The sequence below is a fragment of the Cherax quadricarinatus genome, chromosome 8, assembly GCF_038502225.1.
Source record: "Cherax quadricarinatus isolate ZL_2023a chromosome 8, ASM3850222v1, whole genome shotgun sequence".
NCBI lineage: Eukaryota > Metazoa > Arthropoda > Malacostraca > Decapoda > Parastacidae > Cherax > Cherax quadricarinatus.
This window is the reverse complement of record NC_091299.1, coordinates 26485665-26505949: the sequence shown is the minus strand read 5'-3', so window position 1 is coordinate 26505949 and position 20285 is coordinate 26485665. Positions and strand designations below refer to the sequence as shown.

The 20285-nt window shown below is 44.5% G+C and overlaps 1 protein-coding gene across 1 annotated transcript in view; it reads right to left on the bottom strand.

Moving 5' to 3' along the window:
- Positions 1-20285, bottom strand: part of Hdc (histidine decarboxylase) — a gene marked incomplete at its 3' end in the record, with an annotated part of 206894 nt that overhangs the window by 45881 nt on the left and 140728 nt on the right. The window contains 2 exon segments of the mRNA XM_070082974.1: positions 19019-19234; positions 19363-19497. Of these exon segments, the coding sequence (XP_069939075.1) occupies positions 19019-19234; positions 19363-19497 (351 nt within the window).

Sequence of the window (20285 nt, the reverse complement as noted above, 5' to 3'; positions counted from 1 at the left end):
CTCTACCACACTCACCATCACATGCTCTACTACACTCACCATCACATGCTCTACTGCACTCACCATCACATGCTCTACCACACTCACCATCACATGCTCTACCACACTCACCATCACATGCTCTACAACACTCACCATCACATGCTCTACCACACTCACCATCACATGCTCTACCACACTCACCATCACATGCTCTACAACACTCACCATCACATGCTCTACCACACTCACCATCACATGCTCTACCACACTCACCATCACATGCTCTACCACACTCACCATCACATGCTCTACCACACTCACCATCACATGCTCTACCACACTCACCATCACATGCTCTACCACACTCACCATCACATGCTCTACTACACTCACCATCACATGCTCTACAACACTCACCATCACATGCTCTACTACACTCACCATCACATGCTCTACTACACTCACCATCACATGCTCTACCACACTCACCATCACATGCTCTACTACACTCACCATCACATGCTCTACCACACTCACCATCACATGCTCTACTACACTCACCATCACATGCTCTACCACACTCACCATCACATGCTCTACCACACTCACCATCACATGCTCTACCACACTCACCATCACATGCTCTACAACACTCACCATCACATGCTCTACTACACTCACCATCACATGCTCTACCACACTCACCATCACATGCTCTACCACACTCACCATCACATGCTCTACAGCACTCATCATCACATGCTCTACCACACTCACCATCACATGCTCTACCGCACTCGCCATCACATGCTCTACAACACTCATCATCACATGCTCTACCACACTCACCATCACATACTCTACCATACTCATCATCACATGCTCTACCACACTCACCATCACATGCTCTACCACACCATCACATGGTCTATAACACTCACCATCACATGCTCTACCACTCACCATAACATGCTCTATCACACTCACCATCACATGCTCTACCACACTCACCATCACATGCTCTACAACACTCATCATCACATGCTCTACCACACTCACCATCACATACTCTACCATACTCACTATTACATGCTCTACCACACTCACAATCACATACTCTACCACACTCACCATCACATGCTCTACCACACTCACCGTCACATGCTCTACCACACTCACCATCACATACTCTACCACACTCACCATCACATGCTCTACTACACTCACCATGACATGCTCTACCACACTCACAATGACATGCTCTACCACACTCACCATCACATGCTCTACCACACTCACCATCACATGCTCTACCGCACTCGCCATCACATGCTCTACAACACTCATCATCACATGCTCTACCACACTCACCATCACATACTCTACCATACTCACCATTACATGCTCTACCACACTCACCATCACATGCTCTACCACACTCACCATCACATGCTCTACTACACTCACCATCACATGCTCTACCACACTCTCCATCACATGCTCTACCACACTCACCATCACATGCTCTACTACACTCACCATCACATGCTCTACCACACTCACCATCAAATGCTCTACTGCACTCACCATCACATGCTCTACCACACTCACCATCACATGCTCTACTACACTCACCATCACATGCTCTACAACACTCACCATCACATGCTCTACTACACTCACCATCACATGCTCTACTACACTCACCATCACATGCTCTACCACACTCACCATCACATGCTCTACCACACTCACCATCACATGCTCTACTACACTCACCATCACATGCTCTACAACACTCACCATCACATGCTCTACTACACTCACCATCACATGCTCTACCACACTCACCATCACATGCTCTACTACACTCACCATCACATGCTCTACTACACTCACCATCACATGCTCTACCACACTCACCATCTCTACATCACCATCACATGCTCTACTACACTCACCATCACATCACATGCTCTACCACACTCACCATCACATGCTCTACTACACTCACCATCACATGCTCTACCACACTCACCATCACATGCTCTACCACACTCACCATCACATGCTCTACAACACTCACCATCACATGCTCTACCACACTCACCATCACATGCTCTACTACACTCACCATCACATGCTCTACCACACTCACCATCACATGCTCTACCACACTCACCATCACATGCTCTACCACACTCACCATCACATGCTCTACCACACTCACCATCACATGCTCTACTACACTCACCATCACATGCTCTACCACACTCACTATCACATACTCTACCACACTCACCATCACATGCTCTACCACACTCACCATCACATGCTCTACTACACTCATCATCACATGCTCTAAAACACTCACCATCACATGCTCTACCACAGTCACCATCACATGCTCTATCACACTCACCATCACATTCTCTACCACACTCTCCATCACATGCTCTACCACACTCACCATCACATGCTCTACTACACTCACCATCACATGCTCTACCACACTCACCATCACATGATCTACCGCACTCACCATCACATGCTCTACCACACTCACCATCACATGCTCTACTACACTCACCATCACATGCTCTACAACACTCACCATCACATGCTCTACCACACTCACCATCACATGCTCTACAACACTCACCATCACATGCTCTACCACACTCACACACTCACCATCACATGCTCTACCACACTCACCATCACATGCTCTACTACACTCACCATCACATGCTCTACCACACTCACCATCACATGCTCTACCACACTCACCATCACATGCTCTACCACACTCACCATCACATGCTCTACTACACTCACCATCACATGCTCTACCACACTCACCATCACATGCTCTACCACACTCACCATCACATGCTCTACCACACTCACCATCACATGCTCTACCACACTCACCATCACATGCTCTACCACACTCACCATCACATGCTCTACCACACTCACCATCACATGCTCTACCACACTCACCATCACATGCTCTACCACACTCTCCATCACATCCTCTACCACACTCATCATCACATGCTCTACCACACTCACCATCACATGCTCTACAACACTCTCACATGATCTACCACTCACCATCACATGCTCTACTACTCACCATCACTTGCTCTACCACACTCACCATCACATGCTCTACCACACTCACCATCACATGCTCTACCACACTCACCATCACATGCTCTACCACACTCACCATCACATGCTCTACCACACTCACCATCACATGCTCTACCACACTCACCATCACATGCTCTACTCACATGCTCTACCACTCACATCACATGCTCTACCACACTCACCATCACATGCTCTACCACACTCACCATCACATGCTCTACCACACTCACCATCACATGCTCTACCGCACTCACCATCACATGCTCTACCATACTCACCATCACATGCTCTACACTCACATCACATGCTCACTCACCATCACATGCTCTACCACACTCACCATCACATGCTCTACTACACTCACCATCACATGCTCTACCACACTCACCATCACATGCTCTACTCACCATCACATGCTCTACCACACTCACCATCACATGCTCTACCACACTCACCATCACATGCTCTAAAACACTCACCATCACATGCTCTACCACACTCACCATCACATGCTCTACCACACTCATCATCACATGCTCTACCACACTCACCATCACATGCTCTACCACACTCACCATCACATCACATGCTCTACTACACTCAACATCACATGCTCTACTACACTCACCATCACATGCTACCACACTCACCATCACATGCTCTACCATCACATGCTCTACCACACTCACCATCACATGCTCTACCACACTCACCATCACATGCTCTACCACACTCACCATCACATGCTCTACCACACTCACCATCACATGCTCTACAACACTCACCATCACATGCTCTACTACACTCACCATCACATGCTCTACCACACTCACCATCCCATGCTCTACAACACTCTCTACCATCACACGCTCTACCACACTCACCATCACATGCTCGACCACACTCACCAACACATGCTCTACCACACTCACCATCACATGCTCTACCACACTCACCACACTCACATCACATGCTCTACCACACTCACCATCACATGCTCTACCACACTCACCATCACATGCTCTATCACATGCTCTACCACACTCACCATCACATGCTCTACGACACACATCACCATCACATGCTCTACCACACTCACAATCACATGCTCTACCACACTCACCATCACATGCTCTACCACACTCACCATCACATGCTCTTCCACACTCACCATCACATGCTCTACCACACTCACCATCACATGCTCTACCACACTCATCATCACATGCTCTACCACACTCACCATCACATGCTCTACCACACTCACCATCACATGCTCTACTACTCACCATCACATGCTCTACCACACTCACCATCACATGCTCTACCACACTCACCATCACATGCTCTACCACACTCACCATCACATGCTCTACCACACTCACCATCACATGCTCTACCACACTCACCATCACATGCTCTACCACACTCACCATCACATGCTCTACCACACTCACCATCACATGCTCTACCACACTCACCATCACATGCTCTACCACACTCACCATCACATGCTCTACCACACTCACCATCACATGCTCTACCACACTCACCATCACATGCTCTACTACACTCACCATCACATGCTCTACCACACTCACCATCACATGCTCTACCACACTCACCATCACATGCTCTACCACACTCACCATCACATGCTCTACCACACTCACCATCACATGCTCTACTACACTCACCATCACATGCTCTACCACACTCACCATCACATGCTCTACTACACTCACCATCACATGCTCTACCACACTCACCATCACATGCTCTACCACACTCACCATCACATGCTCTACCACACTCACCATCACATGCTCTACTACACTCACCATCACATGCTCTACCACAGTCACCATCACATGCTCTACCACTCTCACCATCACATTCTCTACCACACTCTCCATCACATGCTCTACCACACTCACCATCACATGCTCTACTACACTCACCATCACATGCTCTATCACACTCACCATCACATGCTCTACCACACTCACTATCACATGCTCTACCACACTCTCCATCACATGCTGTACTACACTCACCATCACATGCTCTAAAACACTCACCATCACATGCTCTACCACTCAACATAACATGCTCTATCACACTCACCATCACATGCTCTACCACACTCACCATCACATGCTCTACCATACTCACCATAACATGCTCTACCACACTCACCATCACATGCTCTACCACACTCACCATCACATGCTCTACACTCACACTCACCATCACATGCTCTACTCTACCATCACATTCTATAAAACACTCACCATCACATGCTAGCCCACTCAACATCACATGCTCTACCACACTCACCATCACATGCTCTACCACACTCACCATCACATGCTCTACCACACTCACCATCACATGCTCTACCACACTCACCATCACATGCTCTACCACACTCACCATCACATGCTCTACCACACTCACCATCACATGCTCTACTACACTCACCATCACATGCTCTACTACACTCACCATCACATGCTCTACAACACTCACCATCACATTCTCTACAACACTCACCATCACATGCTCTACCACACCCACCATCACATGCTCTACTACACTCACCATCACATGCTCTACTACACTCACCATCACATGCTCTAAAACACTCGCCATCACATGCTCTACCAATCACCATCACATGCTCTACCACACTCACCATCACATTCTCTACCACACTCTCCATCACATGGTCTACCACACTCACCATCACATGCTCTACTACACTCACCATCACATGCTCTACCACACTCACCATCACATGCTCTACCACACTCTCCATCACATGCTCTACCACACTCACCATCACATGCTCTACTACACTCACCATCACATGCTCTACAACACTCACCATCACATGATCTACCACACTCACCATCACATGCTCTACTACTCACCATCACATGCTCTACTACTCACCATCACATGCTCTACCACACTCACCATCACATGCTCTACCACACTCACCATCACATGCTCTACCACACTCTCCATCACATGCTCTACCACACTCACCATCACATGCTCTACTACACTCACCATCACATGCTCTACAACACTCACCATCACATGATCTACTCACCATCACATGCTCTACTACTCACCATCACATTCTCTACCCCACTCACCATCACATGCTCTACCACACTCACCATCACATGCTCTACCACACTCACCATCACATGCTCTAATACACTCACCATCACATGCTCTACCACACTCACCATCACATGCTCTACCACACTCACCATCACATGCTCTACACTCACATCACATCTCTACCATCACATCACATGCTCTACCACACTCACATGCATCACATCACATGATCTACCACACTCACCATCACATGCTCTACTACTCACCATCACATCCTCTACTACACTCACCATCACATGCTCTAAAACACTCACCATCACATGCTCTACCACACTCACCATCACATGCTCTACTACACTCACTACATCACATCACATGCTCTACACTCACATCACATGCTCTACCATCACATGCTCTACCACACTCACATCTCACCATCACATGGTCTACCACACTCACCATCACATGCTCTACTACACTCACCATCACATGCTCTACCACACTCACCATCACATGCTCTACCACACTCACCATCACATGCTCTACCACACTCTCTATCACATGCTCTACCACACTCACCATCACATGCTCTACTACACTCACCATCACATGCTCTACAACACTCACCATCACATGATCTACCACACTCACCATCACATGATCTACTCACCATCACATGCTCTACTACACTCATCATCACATGCTCTACCACACTCACCATCACATGCTCTACCACACTCACCATCACATGCTCTACCACACTCTCCATCACATGCTCTACCACACTCACCATCACATGCTCTACTACACTCACAATCACATGCTCTACAACACTCACCATCACATGATCTACCACACTCACCATCACATGCTCTACCACACTCACCATCACATGCTCTACCACACTCACCATCACATGCTCTACCACACTCACCATCACATGCTCTACCACACTCACCATCACATGCTCTACCACACTCACCATCACATGCTCTACTACACTCACCATCACATGCTCTACCACACTCACCATCACATGCTCTACCACACTCACCATCACATGCTCTACCACAGTCACCATCACATGCTCTACTACACTCACCATCACATGCTCTACAACACTCACCATCACATGCTCTACCACACTCACCATCACATGCTCTACTACTCACTATCACATGCTCTACTACACTCACCATCACATGCTCTACCACACTCACCATCACATGCTCTACCACACTCACCATCACATGCTCTACCACACTCACCATCACATGCTCTACCACACTCTCCATCACATGCTCTACCACACTCACCATCACATGCTCTACTACACTCACCATCACATGCTCTACAACACTCACCATCACATGATCTACCACACTCACCATCACATGCTCTACTACTCACCATCACATGCTCTACCACACTCACCATCACATGCTCTACCACACTCACCATCACATGCTCTACCACACTCACCATCACATGCTCTACCACACTCACCATCACATGCTCTACTACACTCACCATCACATGCTCTACAACACTCACCATCACATGCTCTACCACACTCACCATCACATGCTCTACTACTCACTATCACATGCTCTACCACACTCACCATCACATGCTTTACCACACTCACCATCACATGCTCTACCACACTCACCATCACATGCTCTACCACACTCACCATCACATGCTCTACCACACTCACCATCACATGCTCTACCGCACTCGCCATCACATGCTCTACAACACTCATCATCACATGCTCTACTACACTCACCATCACATGCTCTACTACACACACCATCACATGCTCTACCACACTCACCATCACATGCGCTACTACACTCACCATCACATGCTCTACAACACTCACCATCACATGCTCTACTACACACACCATCACATGCTCTACCACACTCACCATCACATGCTCTACCACACTCACCATCACATGCTCTTCTACACTCACCATCACATGGTTTACTACACTCACCATCACATGCTCTACTACACACACCATCACATGCTCTACCACACTCACCATCACATGCTCTACTACACTCACCATCACATGCTCTAAAACACTCACCATCACATGCTCTACCACACTCACCATCACATGCTCTACTACACTCACCATCACTGGCTCTAAAACACTCACCATCACATGCTCTACCACAGTCACCATTACATGCTTTACCACACTCACCATCACATTCTCTACCACACTCTCCATCACATGCTCTTCCACACTCACCATCACATGCTCTACAACACTCACCATCACATGCTCTAGCACACTCACCATCACATGCTCTACCGCACTCGCCATCACATGCTCTACAACACTCATCATCACATGCTCTACCACACTCACCATCACATACTCTACCATACTCACCATCACATGCTCTACCACACTCACCATCACATGCTCTACCACACTCACCAGCACATGCTCTATAACACTCACCATCACATGCTCTACCATACTCACCATCACATGCTCTACCACACTCACCATCACATGCTGTACCGCACTCGCCATCACATGCTCTACCACACTCATCATCACATGCTCTACCACACTCACCATCACATACTCTACCACACTCACCATGACATGCTCTACCACACTCACAATGACATGCTCTACCACACTCACCATCACAGCCTTCACCACTACTATCACGATCACATGCTCTGCCACACTCACCATCACATCACAACCTTCACCACTACTACCACTGTCACATGCTCTACCACACTCACCATCACAGCCTTCACCACTACTACCACCATCGCATGCTCTACCACACTCACTATTACAGCCTGCACTACCACCACCAAACTCACCATCACAGCCTTCACTATTACCACCACACTCCCCATCATAGCTTTCACTACCACCAACACCACACTCACCATCACAGTATTCACTATTACCATCACGCTCACCATCACAGCCATCACTACTACCACCACACTCACCATTACTGTCTTCACTACTACCACCACACTTATCATCACAGTCTTCACTACCACCACCAAACTCACCATCACAGCCTCCACTACCACCATCACCACACTCACCATCACAGTCTTCACTACTGCCACCACATTCATCATCACAGTCTTCACTACCACCACCACACTCACCATCACAGCCTTCACTACCACCACCACCACACCCACCATCACAGCCTTCACTACCACCACCACGACACTCACCATCACAGTCATCACTACCACCACCACACTCACCATTACAGTCATCACTACTACCACCACACTCACCGTCACAGTCATCACTGCGACCACCACACTCACCATCACAATCACACCACCACCACACTCACAACAGTCATCACTACCAATACACTGACCATCATAGTCATCACTACCACCACACTCACCATCACAGTCATCACTACCAGCACCACACTCACCATCACAGTCATTACTACCACCACCACACTCACCATCACAGTCATCACCACCACCACACTCACCATCACAGTCATCACTACCACCACACTCACCATCACAGTCATTACTACCACCACCACACTCACCATCACAATCACCACCACCACACTCACCATCACAAGCACTACTACCACCACACTCACCATCACCGTCATCACTACCAGCACCACACTCACCATCACAATCACTACAACCACCACACTCACCATCACAGTCATCACTACCACCACACTCACCATCACAGTCATCACTACCAGCACCACACTTACCAACACAGCCATCACCTTCACCACACTCACCACAGTCATCACCACCACCACACTCACCATCACAGTCACTACTACCACCACACTCACTATCACAGTCATCACTACCACCACCACACTGACCATCGCAGTCATCACTACCACCACCACACTCACTATCACAGTCATCACTACCACCACCACACTGACCATCACAGTCATCACTACCACCACCACACTCACTACACAGTCATCACTACCACCACCACACTGACCATCACAGTCATCACTACCACCACCACACTCACCATCACAGTCATCACTACCACCATCACACTCACTATCACAGTCATCACACACACAACGCCTCATGAGTCGTAACTTTAATACCTCGTCTTCGCTCCTCTTCCATACATTTAATACCTCCTTCACTCACACTTTATTACCCGTCGCACTTACCAGTTATTTTTCCTTATGTGCTAACTCCCTTTCCTCTTCCCCCTTTTACTTTTCCTTCCTCTCCCCTCTGTCTATCATGCTTTAATACACTGACCTTGAAGGTTGTTGACTGCACGAAGGTCATTAAGGCCTCAGTTCACTTGTACTCTAGCAATATAGAAAACTTTCATTCCTTCAATTGAGTAAACTCTTAGTGTGTTATACACACTGTCTCTCAGTGTATATGCACTTTCTCTCTCTCAGTGTATATACACCCCCTCACTCTCTCTCAGTGTATGCACTGGCATTCACACCCCTCGCTGTAGGGTGGTGTAGATCATGATAATGAATATGATATTGTGTATATGGACTTCAGTAAGGCTTTTGATGGAGTCCCACATCAGAGACTATCGAGGAAAATTAAGGCACACGGAATAGGAGGAGAAATTTTTTCCTGGATAGTGGCATGGCTGACAAATAGGCAGCAGAGAGTTTGCATAAATGGGGAGAAATCAGAGTGGGGAAGCGTCACGAGCGGTGTTCCATAGGGGTCAGTGTTGGGCCCCTTGTTGTTCACAATCTACATAAACGACATAGATGAGGGAATAAATAGCGACATAAGCAAGTTTGCTGATGACACCAAAATAGGCCGTCGAATTCATTTTGACGAGGACATTAGAGCACTCCTGGAAGGTTTGAATAGACCGATGCAATAGTCGGAGAAGTGGCAGATGCAGTTTAATAAAGACAAATGCAAAGTTCTAAACATTGGACAGGAAAATAACCATGCCACATATAAATTAAATAATGTAAATCTTAATATTACTGATTGTGAAAAGGACTTGGGAGTTCTGGTTAGCAGTAATCTAAAACGAAGAACAGTGCATAAGTGCAGAGGCGTCGCTGTGTTGGTGTCACCCGGGGCGGCATCTCTGGTGTCACCCGGGGCAGCATCTTTGGTGTCACCCCCATGAAATTCAAGGACGGGGGGGATGGGGAGCTAAACTCCAGTTATGTCACTACTGTATGACCAGTGAGTGACTAATGTTTAGCAATGAGAACATTTAAGGGCCATAAACCAAACTGGAGAATATTGAGGAAACTTAAACTCAAATACCACTTTGAGTACAAGCAACAGATCCTACATTTATTCATCGTCAACAATGACAAAACAAAACAAAAAACTTGAAAAATAAAGAAAAACATTGTAATATCAGAGAAACACAAGTTCCGATTTGACCTTGAGTACAGGTAACATCTAAGTGAATCTGATCTTACATTTCCTTGCCTTAACTTATACAAAATCCTCTATCACATCATCAAAATCAATGATTTTCCCTATATAGGTTTATTTGTACTTTGTTAATATATAATAGGCTATATAGAAACGAAAGATTCTTCTCTTATGTTGGTGCAGCACTGTTATGTGCATTAGTGTCACCTTCTTTAGAGGCTCTATGGTGTCACCCCCTAAATGGTGTCACTCGGGGCGGACCGCCCCCCGTCCCCCCCCCCTTACGACGCCTCTGCATAAGTGTTCGCAATAAAGCGAACAGAATCCTTGGCTTCATATCAAGAAGCATAAATAATAGAAGTCCTCAGGTTGTTCTTCAATTCTATATATCCTTGGTTAGGCCTCATCTAGATTATGCTGCACAGTATTGGTCACCATATTACGGAATGGATATAAATGCTCTGGAAAGCATACAAAGGAGGATGACAAGTTGATCCCATGTATCAGAAATCTTCCATATGAGGATAGACTGAGGCCCTGAATCTGCACTCTCTAGAAAGACGTAGAATTAGGGGGGATATGATTGAGGTGTATAAATGGAAGACAGGAATAAATAAAGGGGATGTAAATAATGTGCTAAAAGTATCTAGCCTAGACAGAACTCGCAGCAACGACTAAGTTGGAAAAATTCAAATTCAGGAAGGATATAGGAAAGCACTGATTTGGTAATAGAGTTGTGGATGAGTGGAACAAACTCCGGAGTACAGTTATAGAGGCTAAAACATTGTGTAGTTTTAAAAATAGGTTAGATAAATACATGGGTGGGTGCAGTTGGGTGTGAGTTGGACCTAACTAACTTGTGCTACTTGGTCGGATGCCTTGCTCCTTCGTTGAGTGAATGTGACCTGACCTGACTAGGTTGGGGCATTGGCTTAAGCCGGTAGGAGACTTGGACCCGCCTCACATGGGCCAGCAGGCCTGCTGCAGTGTTCCTCCTTTCTTATGTTCTTATGTGTATCAGTGTCGCTTATATACTACACACACATATGCATAAAGTTAGTGTATATACACCAAGATTATATATATATATATATATATATATATATATATATATATATATATATATATATATATATATATATATATATATATATATATATATATATGTCGTGCCAATTATGTAAAACTGGTCAATTAGCAAGAACTCATTTAAAATTAAGTCCTTTCTGAAATTTTCTCTTATACATTTAAAGATATATTTTTTCATTAATGTTAATGCAAAAAATTTTAATTTTGCACCAAAAGAATCTTAGAAAACTTACCTAACCTTATTATAACAAGAGCAATTTATTTTAGCCTAACCCAACTAAATATATTTTAAATACGTTTACAATAATTTAGTACTAAACAAACACAATCAAATATATTTTTTTTCGTTAGGTTCAGAATGATTTTGGTGAAATTATTGCATACACAAATTTTCACTTGTCCTATATGGCAAGATGAGCGTTGCTATTTAAGCCAAGATCGCAAGTTCTGCCTATTCGGCACGACATATATTATATATATATATATATATATATATATATATATATATATATATATATATATATATATATATATATATATATATACACAAGTGATACTGAATCATTTATCAAACTGCGGCAACACAACACACTGTCCCGCCTCAAGACACAACATGCTATGTAGACTGCTTGTAGAGGCGGGTATTCAAACAGGAGGAGGCTGAAATTAATCTTTGAACATCCACTGCCACGAGTGTCTTCGCAACATGAAACAAGTCTAGTTCGCTAGGCACATGTTTCTATGAACTATGGCGGAGTGGATAGGGTGACACGTACGTTGTGTTGTCTCTTGAGGCAGGACAGTGTATCGTGGGGTTGAATCCTGGCCTGCCGTAGTGGTAAATGATATATATGTCGTGCCGAATATGTAAAACTTGCGATTTTGACTTAAATACCAACGTTCATCTTGCCATATAGGACAAGCGAAAATTTGTGTATGCAATAATTTCGCAAAAATCATTCTAAACGTAACGAAAAAAATATATTTCATTGTGTTTGCTTAGTATTAAATTACTGTAAACGTATTTACAATATATTTAGTTGGGTTAGGCTCAAATAAATTGCGCTTGTTATAATAAGGTTAGGTAAGTTTTCTAAGATTCTTTTGGTGCAAAATTATTTTTTTTACATTAACACTAATGAAAAATATATATCTTTATACGTATAAGAGAAAATTTTAGAAAGGATTTAATTTTAAACGAGTTCTTGCTAAATGACCAATTTTACATATTCGGCACGACATTATATATATATATATATATATATATATATATATATATATATATATATATATATATATATATATATATATATATATATATATATTTCTTCTATTGTCCAGGGGGAAGTGGAAAAGAATCTTTCCTCCGTAAGCCATGCGTGTCGTATGAGGCGACTAAAATGCCGGGAGCAATGGGCTAGTAACCCCTTCTCCTGTAGACATTTACTAAAAAAGAGAAGAAGAAAAACTTTATAAAACTGGGATGCTTGAATGTGCGTGGATGTAGTGCGGATGACAAGAAACAGATGATTGCTGATGTTATGAATGAAAAGAAGTTGGATGTCCTGGCCCTAAGCGAAACAAAGCTGAAGGGGGTAGGGGAGTTTCGGTGGGGGGAAATAAATGGGATTAAATCTGGAGTATCTGAGAGAATTAGAGCAAAGGAAGGGGTAGCAGTAATGTTGAAGGATCAGTTATGGAAGGAGAAAAGAGAATATGAATGTGTAAATTCAAGAATTATGTGGATTAAAGTAAAGGTTGGATGCGAGAAGTGGGTCATAATAAGCGTGTATGCTCCTGGAGAAGAGAGGAATGCAGAGGAGAGAGAGAGATTTTGGGAGATGTTAAGTGAATGTATAGGAGCCTTTGAACCAAGTGAGAGAGTAATTGTGGTAGGGGACCTGAATGCTAAAGTAGGAGAAACTTTTAGAGAGGGTGTGGTAGGTAAGGTTGGGGTGCCAGGTGTAAATGATAATGGGAGCCCTTTGATTGAACTTTGTATAGAAAGGGGTTTAGTTATAGGTAATACATATTTTAAGAAAAAGAGGATAAATAAGTATACAAGATATGATGTAGGGCGAAATGACAGTAGTTTGTTGGATTATGTATTGGTGTATGGTGTAGGACACATCGACTCAAGGTTGAGGGACTGATTACCTCATTCTCCTCCTGTTCTTCAAGTTTCTCCTATGTATGGACTGATGAAGCCACTGTGTGGCGAAACGTTTCCTCAACAAAGATACCCAAGAGTTGCACATGTGTCTAATTTATCATCAGGGTAAGATATAAACAGCTATTGGAGGATAGATGGGCTAATGAGAGCATAGGCAATGGGGTCGAAGAGGTATGGGGTAGGTTTAAAAATGTAGTGTTAGTGTTCAGCAGAAGTTTGTGGTTACAGGAAAGTGGGTGCAGGAGGGAAGAGGAGCGATTGGTGGAATGATGATGTAAAGAGAGTAGTAAGGGAGAAAAAGTTAGCATATGAGAAGTTTTTACAAAGTAGAAGTGAAGCAAGGAGGGAAGACTATATGGAGAAAAAGAGAGAGGTTAAGAGAGTGGTGAAGCAATGTAAAAACAGAGCAAATGAGAGAGTGGGTGAGATGTTATCAACAAATTTTGTTGAAAATAAGAAAAAGTTTTGGAGTGAGATTAACAAGTTAAGAAAGCCTAGAGAACAAAAGTGTGGAGTGTGGAGGAAGTTTGTGAGGCAGTAGGTAAAATGAAAGGGGGTAAGGCAGCCGGGATTGATGGGATAAAGATAGAAATGTTAAAAGCAGGTGGGGATATAGTTTTGGAGTGGTTGGAGCAATTATTTAATAAATGTATGGAAGAGGGTAAGGTACCTAGGGATTGGCAGAGAGCATGCATAGTTCCTTTGTATAAAGGCAAAGGGGGAAAAAAAGAGAGTGCAAAAATTATAGGGGGATAAGTCTGTTGAGTATACCTTGTAAAGTGTATGGTAGAGTTATTATTGAAAGAATTAAGAGTAAGACGGAGAATAGGATAGCAGATGAACAAGGAGGCATTAGGAAAGGTAGGGGGTGTGTGGACCAGGTGTTTACAGTGAAACATATAAGTGAACAGTATTTAGATAAGGCTAAAGAGGTTTTTGTGGCATTTATGGATTTGGAAAAGGCGTATGACAGGGTGGATAGGGGGGCAATGTGGCAGATGTTGCAGGTGTATGGTGTAGGAGGTAGGTTACTGAAAGCAGTGAAGAGTTTTTACGAGGATAGTGAGGCTCAAGTTAGAGTAAGTAGGAAAGAGGGAGATTATTTCCCAGTAAAAGTAGGCCTTAGACAAGGATGTGTGATGTCACCATGGTTGTTTAATATATTTATAGATGGGGTTGTAAGAGAAGTAAATGCGAGGGTCTTGGCAAGAGGCGTGGAGTTAAAAGATAAAGAATCACACAAAGTGGGAGTTATCACAGTTGCTCTTTGCTGATGACACTCTGCTCTTGGGAGATTCTGAAGAAAAGTTGCAGAGGTTGGTGGATAAATTTGGTAGGGTATGCAAAAGAAGAAAATTAAAAGTGAATACAGGAAAGAGTAAGGTTATGAGGATAACAAAAAGATTAGGTGATGAAAGATTGGATATCAGATTGGAGGGAGAGAGTATGGAGGAGGTGAATGTATTCAGATATTTGGGAGTGGACGTGTCAGCGGATGGGTCTGTGAAAGATGAGGTGAATCATAGAATTGATGAGGGGAAAAGGGTGAGTGGTGCATTTAGGAGTCTGTGGAGACAAGGAACTTTGTCCTTGGAGGCAAAGAGGGGAATGTATGAGAGTATAGTTTTACCAACGCTCTTATATGGGTGTGAAGCATGAGTGATGAATGTTGCAGCGAGGAGAAGGCTGGAGGCAGAGGAGATGTCATGTCTGAGGGGAATGTGTGGTGTGAATATAATGCAGAGAATTCGTAGTTTGGAAGTTAGGAGGAGGTGCGGGATTAACAAAACTGTTGTCCAGAGGGCTGAGGAAGGGTTGTTGAGGTGATTCGGACATGTAGAGAGAATGGAGCGAAACAGAGTGACTTCAAGAGTGTATTAGTCTGTAGTGGAAGGAAGGCGGGGTAGGGGTCGGCCTAGGAAAGGTTGGAGGGAGGGGGTAAAGGAGGTTTTGTGTGCGAGGGGCTTGGACTTCCAGCAGGCATGCGTGAGCGTGTTTGATAGGAGTGAATGGAGACAAATGGTTTTTAATACTTGACGTGCTGTTGGAGTGTGAGCAAAGTAACATTTATGAAGGTATTCAAGGAAACCGGCAGGCCGGACTTGAGTCCTGGAGATGGGAAGTACAGTGCCTGCACTCTGAAGGAGGGGTGTTAATGTTGCAGTTTAAAAACTGCAGTGTAAAGCACCCTTCTGGTAAGACAGTGATGGAGTGAATGATGGTGAAAGTTTTTCTTTTTCGGGCCACCTTGGTGGGAATCGGCCAGTGTGTTAATAAAAAAAAATATATAGATGTGTATGTATGTATATATATATATATATATATATATATATATATATATATATATATATATATTCAGGGAGAAGGCTTACAGCTTTTCATCTCATCCCCTGCATGTATCAGCCTTACTAGAGATTTGAACAATGCAAGGAATTCGCGAGAGCAGGCGAAATATACACAAACACTGATCTCTGGCTGAAGGAGACTCGAACCTACGAACCTTAGGACAAGGTATGCCTTACTGAATATATAGTGAGACATACACACCTCCTTGCATATATTGTGCAAGGAAACGCAGTACTCAGTGAATATGTTGAAAGAGAAACACTTCTGTCAATACTCGCCTACACTCGCAGTGCACATGTACATACCTCTTGGAGTATATACTCAGGTATGATCATATATAAATACATTATACATTAGAATAACCTCTATTCGTCTATCTACAAATAGTTAATAACACGGATTTTAAATATAAACGCATTAAAAAATTAGAGTACACACCAGAAAAGTGTGTGTGTGAAGGTGTACTCATAGTGTGTGTGTGAAGGTGTACTCATAGTGTGTGTGTGAAGGTGTACTCATAGTGTAAGTGTGGAGGTGTACTCATAGTGTGTGTGAAGGTGTACTCATAGTGTGTGTGAAGGTGTACTCATAGTGTGTGTGAAGGTGTACTCATAGTGTGTGTGAAGGTGTACTCATAGTGTGTGTGAAGGCGTACTCATAGTGTGTGTGAAGGTGTACTCATAGTGTGTGTGAAGGTGTACTCATAGTGTGTGTGAAGGTGTACTCATAGTGTGTGTGAAGGTGTACTCATAGTGTGTGTGAAGGCGTACTCATAGTGTGTGTGAAGGTGTACTCAGTGTGTGTGAAGGTGTACTCATAGTGTGTGTGAAGGTGTACTCAGTGTGTGTGAAGGTGTACTCATAGTGTGTGTGGAGGTGTACTCATAGTGTATGAGTACTCTTCAGGTCGCTTGTTCTATCTAGGCTGGAATATTGCTGCACACTAACAGCATCTTTCAAGGCAGGTGAAATTGCTTACCTAGAAAATGTACAGAGAACCTTCACGGCGCGCATAACGCATAACGGAGATAAAACACCTCAGTTACTAGGAGCGCTTGAAGGGGTGTCACTAGCATGTTAAGAGACAACACAATGAGTGTCAGGGGCCCAAGACTGTTCAACTGCCCCTCAGCATACATAAGGGGGATTACCAATAGACCCCTGGCTGTCTTCAAGCAGGCACTGGACAAGCACCTAAAGTCGGTACCTGACTAGCCGGGCTGTGGCTCGTACGTTGGATTGCGTGCAGCCAGCAGTAACAACCTGGTTGATCAGGCCCTGATCCACCATGAGGCCTGGTCACAGACCGGGCCGCGGGGGCGTTGACCCCCGGAACTCTATCCAGGTAAATTCCAGGTACTCATAAAGTGTGTGTGAAGGTGTACTCATAAAGGGACTTAGTTACCAGTTAGTGTATTTATTAACCTTCTCCCTGCTCCATTAGCTTTATCATACCTCTTCTTAAGACTATATATGGATCCTGCCTCCACTACATCACTCTGCAGACTGTTCCACTTCCTGACAGCTATAACTGAAGAAGTACTTCCCAACATCCCTGTGACTCATCTGAGTCTTCAACTTCCAGTTGTGACTCCTTGTTGCTGTGTCTCATCTCCGAAACATCCTGTCTCTATGCACCCTGTCAATTACTCTTAGTAATTGACAGGGTGGATAGGGTGACAGGGAGTGTGTGTGAAGGTGTACTCACGAAGAAGGGTATGAGACCCTTGTCCCTGTCGATGTTGATGGCCTCCAGGACGCGGTCTCCACGCATGCTTAAGTTCTCATCACTCTCGATGTATCGTAGCTTCACCAGACCAATGAGACCAGCCTTCTCCACCGAGGAGTGTGCCTGTGTAACAACAACCATTGTCACAACCTTGTATCTCCATACCGTGTTTACTGGGATGTTGAATACTCTCTCCTGCGTGAGATATACAAACGAAAGTATGAAATGAATTTATAAGGTGATGAAATGTAACTACGGCAAGATACCTGATTGGACCAGTAAGACAAGGTACCAGATAAGAGCAGGTAATGCCAGGTACCTACCTGGTCGGAGCAGTACGCTACAAGTCTGGAGTTGATCTCGGCGTCTTCCAGGTCCGGGTACTCCTTCTGGTACCTCTGGATGGCCTCCGTCCGTGCCGCCAACAGACATACAAATGTTGCCTCTGACGCAGTCGTCTGCCTCAAACAAAAGTTAAGAAACTAACGTAAGACTTATGAGCAAAAGAATTTAATACGTTATTATTATTATTTATTATTATGGGTCGAACACATCAAAGGGAAAGGAAATATTATCAGGAAAATCTAACGAGGAAAATGCGGTTAACATATCTCTGTTATGAGACTGTTAGTGTGTAAAGTGTTGGTGTGTAGTGTTAAGTGTTACACCTGTGTACTGATGTAGTAGCAGCACCACCACTACCACTGCTACCACTGATACAACCACCACTACCACTGCTACAACCACTACTACCACTGCTACAACCACCAATACCACTGATACAACCACTACTACCACTGATACAATCACCACTACCACAACCACCACTACCACTGATACAACCACCACTACCACTGCTACAACCGCTACTACCACTGCTACAACCACCACCACCACTGATACAACCACCACTACCACTGCTACAACCGCTACTACCACTGCTACAACCACTACTACCACTGATACAACCACCAATACCACTGATACAACCACTACTACCACTGATACAATCACCACTACCACAACCACCACTACCACTGATACAACCACCAATACCACTGATACAACCACTACTACCACTGATACAATCACCACTACCACTGTTACAACCACCAATACCAATGATACAACCACCACTACCACTGCTACAACAACTACTACCACTGTTACAACCACTACTACCACTGATACAATCACCACTACCACTGCTACCACCACCACTACCACTGATACAGCCACCAATACC